At 34.8% G+C, this 10,998-nt stretch overlaps 1 protein-coding gene across 1 annotated transcript in view; it reads right to left on the bottom strand.

The window, feature by feature from the left end:
• Positions 1-1,748: 1,748 nt before the first annotated feature.
• dnah10 (dynein axonemal heavy chain 10) overlaps positions 1,749-10,998 on the bottom strand; it is a 72,086-nt gene continuing 62,836 nt past the window's right edge. The window contains exons 73-79 of the mRNA XM_009301568.5: positions 8,994-9,165; positions 8,790-8,921; positions 7,718-7,929; positions 7,147-7,314; positions 5,087-5,267; positions 4,855-5,000; positions 1,749-3,127 (exon numbers count right to left, since the gene is read on the bottom strand). Coding sequence (XP_009299843.1) covers positions 2,981-3,127; positions 4,855-5,000; positions 5,087-5,267; positions 7,147-7,314; positions 7,718-7,929; positions 8,790-8,921; positions 8,994-9,165 — 1,158 coding nt within the window. The 3' untranslated portion in view covers positions 1,749-2,980. The remainder of the gene's footprint in view (positions 3,128-4,854; positions 5,001-5,086; positions 5,268-7,146; positions 7,315-7,717; positions 7,930-8,789; positions 8,922-8,993; positions 9,166-10,998) is intronic.

Here is a 10,998-nt window from a genome sequence, read left to right as displayed (position 1 = left end):
AGACAAAAAATAATACTTTAGAAACTGCATTGTACATATATCAGATGAATATTTTCGTATTAGTCAATATTATTACTGTAATTTAAAAAAATGAATAAATATAGATTAACACACATTTACTCAAGTAAATAAACAGTAATAATGATGGGCTAAAATCTGCGGAAATCTGCGCACGCAGATTCTGTGTGGGTTTACTCATTACCTTCAACACAGAGTTCAAAACTTTTTTTCAAATGAGTAGAATTAACTTTCAGTCAATTTTGAGTTAACTACACTCATTTCATTTGATAAAGTTGACTGTTGGGTTTTACAGCGTAACTCTCTCATTGTTCTCTCTGGGTGTGCTGGGTTAAAGCAGGAAGGGCATCTGCCAGTAAAACTTTTGCCATAGTTATTGGTGGATCATTTCGCTGTGGCGACCCCTGATAAAGCAGGGAATAAGCTGAAGGAAAATGAAAAAACTTGGATTAAACTACTCAACGGATTTATTTTTGACCTATTTCATCTTTTTTAAAGCAATAGTTTTGGATGAACAGACTTTCAACAGAGGAGCAGAACTCTCTTCAATTAAAAACATCGTTGTGTTCTAAATATAAACAAACCTTTTTTTGGGTTTAGGATAACATGGAGGTGAATAAATGTTGACAATATTGGGTAAACTAACCCATTTAAAGGTTTGGCTGGTCAAGGTGACCCAATTAGTTTCTGTTGGATGATGATGTAACTACACCATCTTGAATTTTTTAAATATGGGCTCATTTCTGTGAACCTCAAATAAACCTTAATGACTGCCAGTGATTAGCATCATTTAGAGTGGACTCGGCTGTGAGAGTCTGAGGTGCAAATGGGATATGAGGACTGTACACTGTTGAAAATATCTGCTAATTAACAGTTTCTGTATTTTGTGATTTACAAGTGTTTTCTGTTTATTTACACTTGTGAATTGCATTATGGCACCTTGATCTCTGCTTGGTCGACTTTGTATGTTGAAAATTCAACTCTACAGTTTAATAAAGTGGCTTAATTGACATTTTAAATACATTTTACAGTCTGAAATAATATCATGTATAAGAAATAATACAGAGAGAAATACCAATGAACCCAAACAATGAAATGAAATGTCACAAAAAATGGAAATAAAAGTCACATTTTTGAACTTTTCAAGGTTAAAATTTGTTGTAGGAAAGATCAATGTCCCATAATGCAATTCAGAAGCATAAATAAATGGGGAAAAATAAAAAACATGAATCACAAAATACAGAAAATTGCTAATTTACAGATATGATGTGATTTTTATAATGTAGAGTCTTCTTTATTTTTGTAATCATAAATCTGAAATTACTGGAAGTATTATGTACAGTGAATCTAATATTAAACTTTTCATTTATACAGCTTGACCAGAAGCTAAATACCAATAGACTTTTATGAGGTGTACCAGAGGTGCCATTTCCTGTTCTTGCAAAGTTCAGCTCCAACCCTGATCAAACACCTAACCAACCAATTAAGATCTTGATAATGACAGACTATACAAGTGTGAACAGGGCTGGAAATGAACTCTGCTGGAAGGTTGATCTCCAGCAACAGAAATGGGCACCAGACTTATATGGCCAAAGCGCCACCCAGTGTCTGAGTAGTGCAACTGCTAAAGACACAGTCTAACACATTCTGCAGCTAAATAAAATACAATAAATAAACACAAAATATCTCTAAAGCTTTAAAAAGATTTTTCATTCATTCATTTTCTTGTAAGCTTATTTCCTTTATTAAGCCGGGGTCGCCACAGCGGAATGAACCGCCAACTTATCCAGCACTTTTTTACGCAGCGGATGCCCTTCCAGCCGCAACCCATCTCTGGGAAACATCCACACACACTCATTCACACACACACTCATACACTACGGACAATTTAGCCTATCAAATTCACCTGTACCACATGTCTTTGGTCTGTGGGGGTAACCGGAGCACCCGGAGGAAATCCTCGTGATCGCAGAGAGAATATGCAAACTCCACACAGAAACGCCAACTGAGCCGAGGCTCGAACCAGCGACCTTCTTGCTGTGAGACGACAGCACTGCGTTGCCCTAAAATGATTTTTAAATCTATTTTTAATCTTTAAATTATTAGAGGAGGGCCAAATGAATGAAATATTTCTTTTCAGTTCATAGCAGTATTATTACAGCATTATAGTTTGTTTTTTATAGAATTATATTATATTATACTATTTTTTTATTATCTGTTTTCAACATTTCAATAGTTCTCTGTTGACTACAATATTTGTATACTGTAGGTCTACATAAAGATTTTTTTCTTTCAGTTTTATAATAATATAAATTTGTTATAATTTAAGTTTTTAAAATTTTGTTAGGCTCTATTGTCATTTTTTAACAATTTAAAAGTTTTTTATACTTAGTTTTCAATTGTTTTTCTTTTAGTTTTAGTATTTTTAGTGCTGTAACTTCAACTTATTTTATTTCAGTTAATATTTAATAAGAAAACACAGAAACACATTTTTCTAAATTATTTTCTACCCCGTTAAGATTAATTTTACTCATTGGAAATGCAGTTAAGTGTGCAAAAACCAAACATTATCTGGATGCACTCGGATTTGCAAACTGAGAATGCACATCTTAGAATTGTAATGTCAGACGCATTGAGCTTGTGACGTCAGTTTAGGTTAGGATTAGGGTTGGGGTTAGAGCATCGCATGCAGCTCAGATAGCAAATGCACCAGGTCTACATCTAGACCCCTCTGCAAAAACTTTAAAAAACTTATTTAAGATTCAATTTTGAATCACAAAACTGATGCAACAGGTAAAACCAAAAACAAACGGAATTCTGCCACTTAGTGGTGAAAAAAAAACTTACAGTATTAAAGATCTTTTGAAATTAAAACAAAATATTCTATCATTCCTTATTATAAGAATTTATTAATGATTTTTTTTGAAGCCTCTAATAAATAATTTCATTTTAGAATAAACTATCAGTCAGAATTAAGGCATAAACACACTCCCTCCAGCACCCAGTGAGAAATGTGCTTGGTGGTGTAAAGATCAGCCTCAAACACCAGTCCAACACCCATGGCATTCCTTCTCATGGATGTAGTATAGACTGGAGTCCTCAGGGTGTTCTGAAAAACACAAACAGAAACTTTACTTATATATTTTTATTCAGAGACATCAAAAAGTAAACTTCTTGAGGCAAGACACTGCAGGTCAATGGGGAAAAAAAATCAGTAACACTTTACAATAAGGTTGTATTAGTTAATGCAATTAAATGCATTTACTAACATGAACAAACTATGGAAAAAAGTTTTAGTTCAGGTTAACTCGCGGTTCATTAACTAATATTACAAGCATGAATTTGGATTTTAAAGGTCTCATAAAATTAAAAATGTTAAACGTTAGTTTGTCTGTTAGTTTTAAGGACCTCTATATGTTGGTGTGCTCCAAAATAGTGACAAATTAGAAGATATAAATCTGATATAAACATGTAAAGCTTCCGTCTAAATGGATCAACGTTTTTTTCACATCACCTCATACTTGAGCTTGACCAATAAAATGCTCTAGTATCTGACATGCCCGCTCCCTTCAAGACGCGTTCTATATTGCTTTTCATTTGATGCACTTGAGCTCAACCACTCGCACATGGCAGAGCAGTGATAAACACAAAGCGCAACTGGCTACTTTTTAAAAAGGGGAGGAGCTACTCTACATCCCTCTCTTCATTTTTCAGTTGAGATAACTTCAAACATCGAAGAAAATGCACATTTCGAAGCACTTCATGGGGCCTTTAATAATGTATCAGTAAATGTTAAAGTAAGATAATTAAATGCTGTATAAGTATTGTTCATAATTAGTTCATGTAAGTAAATGCATTACCTAATGAATCCGTATTGTAAAGTGTGACCAAAACATTCATATAGATCCCTAGTTGTTTGATTAAATTAGGAATTGGAAACCTTTATTTGTATTATAGGTTTTCAAAAATTGTATAAATACGCAAATGGGGCATTATTTAATCAAATGTGAATAAATTTGAATACAGAAATCTTTTTTTTTTTTCATTTTTTGGACATCTAAGTCAAAAGTCAAAGGTTTGGGGATTTTTTTTAATTTTCTTTTTAGAAAAAAAGTTGTGCATACTAGTATAGTATAGTATAGTATAGTATAGTATAGTATAGTATAGTTAGGCATATTATATATTAACATATCTCTCTTTGAAAACCTTCTGAATATAAACTAACTGACAAATATCATGTTGCCTACCCAAGATTGAAAAACAATAAACAATAGCCTGACTTCTAGTTGATCATTTGGTATCAGAAGTGGCTTATGTAAGAGGCAAAAGCCTCTAGATTACGCTTACTTAACCGAAATAAAATATGATCATGCCTTGATTTTTAATTATTGAATTAGGACAGTACAGTCTGACTTTGCTGAGACAAAAGTCTTGTCACTTAACAGAAATAATGTACAGTATAGAATATAAAGTCATGGTGCAGTGGAAAAAGAATAAATATTTATGTCCCATGCATTTGGACGACTTCATCCCTGCTTCATTCGTGCATCTCTGCAATGACTCAAACAACCTATTAATAAAGTCATCTGGAATGGCAAAGAAAGCGTTCTGTATGCTTCTATTAGCAACAGCCTTTAAAGAATGTCTAGTAGGTAAAGGTATAATTGAAACACAAATTGGTAAATTTCTATACAAAAAATTTGTGTATTTTGGATGTTTTCTTTCCATTAGAATGAAAAAAATAAATGGAAAAAATAGAAAATCCGTAAAGGTCAAAATATCAATTTAAACTCAGAGGTGCCAGTAGTTTCTTGTTTTTAATAAGGAAAGTCTTGCCTGTAGTTTGAGGCGACGTGCTTCAATAGGGATGATTTTGAGGATGGGTAGCTGAGACACCAGGACTCTTGGTTTGCTGCGCACCAAACACCCGTTGTCAATGTCCCAGTCTGCACCCTCCAGATACAGTCCTGATACAAAACATCCTGAGAGACAAAAACGGAAAGAGCGTGTTTTCAGTCTGTTCTTGACTCACAGTATCTTTGTGTTCATTTAGTGCACATGCCCTCACCTTGTCCTGGTCTCTCTTTGACCTGGTCCTCGCTGCTGTATTGTGTGACCTGTGTGTAGAGAGTAGAGTGATCCAGAGGCCAGCCGTTCTTCCTGCACGTGGCCTGGACCAACGCAGTCAGGTACGATTCAGGGATATGCAAACCTGAGAGCCACATCACGTACGGCTCTCCTTCATTCACCTGCACCAATGAAAAAAGGCATTTATTTAGTAGGCCATTCATTACATTTAAAACAGGGTATATACAGGAATCAGAGAGTAAAATTTAAAACCTTTTAAGACATTTTTTACACTCTTTTCATACATTTTAAGACATTATCACTACTGAACCAGTAACATTAGTGACATTTTAAATATATTCCCTAAATATGGATTGTAAGAAACTAATCCTAAACTGAAACAATACTCATATACTTTATAAAAATGTTAATCCATAAGGTGTCGCCTATAGAACAGCAAAAATAATGGTGCTGCCTTCGTTACTGTAGTAAACAGAGCAGTGCGACATCAAGTATGGCAGGATTCTATCAATTTCATAAACTACATAGCATCCCAAAATTTCTAACTTTAGTTAACAACTATAATAACGTTATATAACTGTATAATCAAAAATGATGCAAAATTTAATACCTTGTAACAGCATTTAAGACTTTTTAAGATTCTTAAATTTCTCTAAAATAATTTATCAACATTTAATACTTTTTAAGACCCTGCGGACACCCTGTAAAAACAAAGGGTGATAAGTATTCTTCAATCAAGTGCACAGAGACACACTACTTGTCATGGTCTCAGGAAAAGGGAGCGAGGACTCTAATGCAGTATATAATATTGGTTTATTAATAATAAAAATAAAACAAAAATGCAACAAAAACAAAGACATAACTAAAACCCAAACTGGGCTGGGAAGAGCAGGGCTGGACACAACATATGACGACAAGCTGGCACAGGACAGCAGACATGAGAATATAAGCAGAAATAATCAACAGACAAGTGAACAGGAAAAACTAACAATGGGTTAACAGGGAGGGTGCTTTAGTGTCTCATGTGAACACGCGGTTGATAAGAGAACTCATTAACCGCGTGTTCACATGAGACACTAAAGCAAGCAGTGCATGTAAACATAAACCACCAACAGAAAACATGCTAAACACCACACCAACTGAAGACTGAACGCACAACACGAGTACACGATAAATAAACTCAACGTGCACTCACACATGCAACGTGGATATTTCAGCTCAACGCCAACCGAAACCGAACCCAACTAGACTAAGACGCTAAGAATGAAACAGCACGCTGCAGACAGAACAAACACAAACACCAGGACGAGAGCGTGTGTCACAAACACACCCAGACCTCACGCCCTGCATCAAGCTGGAGCGCACATGACCCAAACTCGGTTGAGACACCGCTCATACAAAAGACACACAATGACAGAAAATGATTGAAGAAAACTCGAGCCGAGCACAACATACAAGACATGACAGGACTAGTGTCTGGACTACCAAAACATGAATTAACAAGATCGGAGTGGCAGAATCCTGACACTATAACTCAAAAGTTTGTGACATTACTTATCACTTACCGGCCTTACATGCTCAAACGTTGTGGCTAAAACTGAGTTGAAACACTAGAAACACCACTTAGGTCTGATAACAGTCTTTTTTTTAGGGTAAAAAGAACAAACACTGCTGTGTTTGGCTGCTCTGTGTATGGGCCGGTATAAGCATCTAACAGTTTGATAACCTTGGATAAAAATATCAGTTTCAAAACATATTTTAGAGTTTGGATTTTGGCCCTTCCTCCATAAGAAAAAGTTTGGGCACCCCTGATATAAACTGTAGCATATCAGTACATGCAAATAATCTCATGACAACTCAAAAAGCAGACACTGAATTGTTCTCTCACTTCTCTAGACTGCTCACTCCCATCTATCTCTTCCTCCAGTTCTGCACAACATCCAATGTACTTTTTAACTAAATAATAAGCAACAAAATCTTGCTAAGAGGGAGCCTGCCAAGAAAATAATGCCCACTTATGGTTTGTTATCGGATTCTCACCCATGAGCTGTACTGTTCATGTCGTCTCTTGAAGTGGATCATCCAGTTTCCCAGAGATTTCAGAGTGTCTGGTGCCAGTTTCCTCCAGATCACAGGAATCTGCCCATTAAAAAGAGCTCTGGCCACCTCATCCAACTCGCTGCTCATTCCCACTTCACCAGCCAGAGCCTTTGAAGAAACACAACACATGGCGTACTTCAAAACCCAACAATAATAATAATAATAATGTCATATTTATGAACCATTACTATACAGGGCTGTTAGATGTTTGATTCTGATTGGTTGAACTTTCTAAGGTGTGCATATATTTTTAGATAAATAAGAGTTAAAGTAGTTCCAGGCATGTCATGACCAAGTTGCAGTTCCACAGCCTAGAAAATGGTTTGCATGATATACAGTATGTTAGCAACAAATCCAACACACAGGAACGGTTTGACTGCAAAAAAACTGACACATTTTAAAAAATACAACATCTGAGAAACATTTTTAGGTATGGTAAACGTAGTATAACACGAATAACTGACTCCGGTCTGTTGAATTGAGTTTTATTTCTGATTGATGTCCCACTCACGCGCTGTAGCTCAGCCAGAGAGCGGCTCATCCTCACGGTGAGTTTGTTAAAGCGCTCCAGCTCTTGAAGCAGTACCACAGATGTAGGAGAGATCTCCAGTCCCAGCTTCTTGCGGATCACGTCCAGATCAAACACTTCAGGCAGTTTGCTCTGAATGTCCCTCGCCACCTGGCTGATGTACTCATCTCGACTGATACCACCGCCTGAGTCACCTAAAAATTATACATGCCAGAAAGTATATTTACAAGCAGCAAGCATTTTCAAAAAAAAAAACTAAATCAACAACAGAGGATAATTCGCTAAATGAAGATGTAAAGAGCTTTCAATTGCAGTAGCAAAATAAAAAATTTAACAGCTTTACCTTTTTTCCTCAATATATATTTAAAAAGAAATAATGTCAGGCAAATTCAGAACAAGAATCCTTTGTTCAAATATTAAAATGCTTTATATTAAAAGAGTTTATGGATCATAGAGCAGGACCAAAATACAAAACTAGTTTCATTATTAATTGTTATAATTTGCGACTATCATTTAAATCTTTATTTAGCATCTGTATGTCACAAACATCATGTCAAATAGAATTAAATTTATTATGATCACGTAATTTTATATAAGTACTGGCCTGAATAAGTTCACATAAACATATTACACCGAAAGACACTAGAACATTGTCAGTTACATATTTCAAAATTTTTTTAAAAAATTAAAAGATACTTAACTTGCATTTAACATGCTTTATTAGTTGCTGACAACAATAATTGTCTTATTTTTGGCCCATATATATATATATATATATATATATATATATATTTATTATCAATAATTCTATACTATTAATACATATACTATATTTTATAGTGGAACAATGATCATATCGATTATATATAGAATAATCAATATAATACTATATATATATATATATATATATATATATATATATATATATATATATATATATATATATATATATATATATATATATATATATATATATATATATATAGTGGGAATATACAGGGAGGTTCTGGCTTCAACTGTATATTTTATATAAAATAACAATAAAACCAGGTACCTGTCTGTGGTTGGAGCTCAATAAGATGAGTCCACATGTCCCGGGCAGCCTGAGTGTAATATCCAATCTCAGCATTAGGGTGCAAACCAAACACCTCTGCAGTGTTAGCAAGAGGCAGCGACTCGATCTCATCTGTAAAAGAGAGAAAGTTTGAGTCACATTCAACGCAGTCTTACTGATCCTAAAATGAAGGCTGCAACATACCAACGTAAACCTGCTTGGGTCCAAGTGCTGGGATCTTGTAGTCTACATCTGCATTGTGAAAGAAATGAAAGGGCTGGAAGGTGTCAAAGATGAAGTCGCCCAGATATTCATCCGTGTAAACTGTGAGGATCCTACGATCAAAGCTGTCAATAACCCTGCCGCCATACATCACCTGAGACCAAAGAAACAAAATACTTCACTACATATCCAGGCTGTATTTATATGAGGAAAAATACAGTAAACAGTAATGTGATTTAAAAAAATAATTTAATTTAACATCTACTATTTTAAAATCTAATTTATTCATGTATTGGCATTGAAACATTTTAGCAGCAAATACTAAATTATTATAAACATCAAAATGTAAAGCAGTTGTATTGCTTTGTAGTACGACTACTTTTTTTATGCTGTTTTTTTTTCGTCTATGATCTGGCAACACAAATGAGTCGAGGCTTATACCTCTGTGCTTTGCAGTTCACATAATTATGCACTATTACATTTTTCTAGTTTAGTTTAGTTAGTTAATTTATATAGCACATTTTTTAACACAACGTTGGCCAAAGTGATGAACACATCAATAAAACTAATTAAAATAAATCCTACATCACATATATAACAATTAAACATAGGGCAAACCCCTAAACATTAAAAAGGCTCTAATGCTAAAGAACAAAGACAAGCTTTTTAAAAACAGATGAAGTTGAACGTGTCTAATGTGAGGTGGAAACTTGTTCTAGAGTTTTGGGACGATAACAGCAAAAGCCTGATCCCCTCTTCGATTGCACTGGGGCCTTGGTACAGAGAGAATAAGCTGATCAGAAGACCCTCGTAACTTTCCAAGATTATATACATGTTGGAGATCTGATAAGTAAGGTGGTACCAGACCATTTATGGATTTATAAACAAAAATTATTCATTAAAAATCAATCTGTGACCTAACAGGCAGCCAGCCCAGAGAGGAAAGAACTGGTGGTATGTATGTGCTCATACTTGCGAATAGCTGTCAGAAGTTTCACAGCCGCATTTTGGACTAATTGCAATCAATTCAGGGCATTTTGACTAATACCCTTCATACAAAGAACTGCAATAGTCAAGTCTCCCCAAAATAAAAGCATGAATGACCATCTCAAGGTCATTAAAAGAGATAAATGAATTTTGCTACAAGTCGTAAATGGAAAAAAAATGGATTTAAGAACTGAATTTACTTGTTTGTTAAATTTCAGATCATTATCGAACTGAAGCCCAAGGTTTCTAACAACAGGTTTTTGATAAGTTGATAGCTCACCAAAACCTAATAATTCCAGAGGGGCAGGATCCCAAATTTTGTGTTCACAATTCTAAAAAGAAATTTGAATTTATTTAACAGAACAAACAAAGTGTGTAATATAGTTCACCTTATGCGCTCAACTGAAGCAGCTTTAAATATGTAATGAAGGGAGCAAGGCATTCAAATGCAGACAATAGCCCCTTTCACACGTACAGACCTTATGAGTTTGTGAACAGGCCCTTTTTGAAAATACCAGTAAATTCATTCCGGCTATTTTCCGGAAAGAGAAGTTGTAACATTACCGGTAATTTGCCAGGAGGCTTCACTGTGTGAACGCAGAAGGAAGATTGCTGGAAAGAGCGCGTTCATGTCTAGAACGCGCTGCATCAGACGTCTACTTTAGCCAATCAGAACACTCAGACACATTCACGTCTGCACTGTTTATGAAAATGAAAGCCTTTGAATATTTTTCCAGACACATTTAGCTGCTGAATATTAGTCAAATAACGTTTATATGTTCCTTCTTAATGCCAACTGTGTAAATAATTATCGATAAGATGATTATTTACAAAATAACCTTATAGAGTTAATACACTAAAAGGTCAACATCATAGTGCATAAATATAAATACATAAACACACATTTTTCTGTGCAGTGGGTTATTTGGACACATCTTTGGGCATAAACTGATTGTTTTGTGTAGTTCTGTGCACACCCATTGTCATTTTTGTAAATTCA

This window comes from Danio rerio, chromosome 5, assembly GCF_049306965.1.
Source record: "Danio rerio strain Tuebingen ecotype United States chromosome 5, GRCz12tu, whole genome shotgun sequence".
In the NCBI taxonomy this organism is placed as follows: Eukaryota; Metazoa; Chordata; class Actinopteri; order Cypriniformes; family Danionidae; genus Danio; species Danio rerio.
This window is presented reverse-complemented; position numbering and strand designations above follow the sequence as displayed.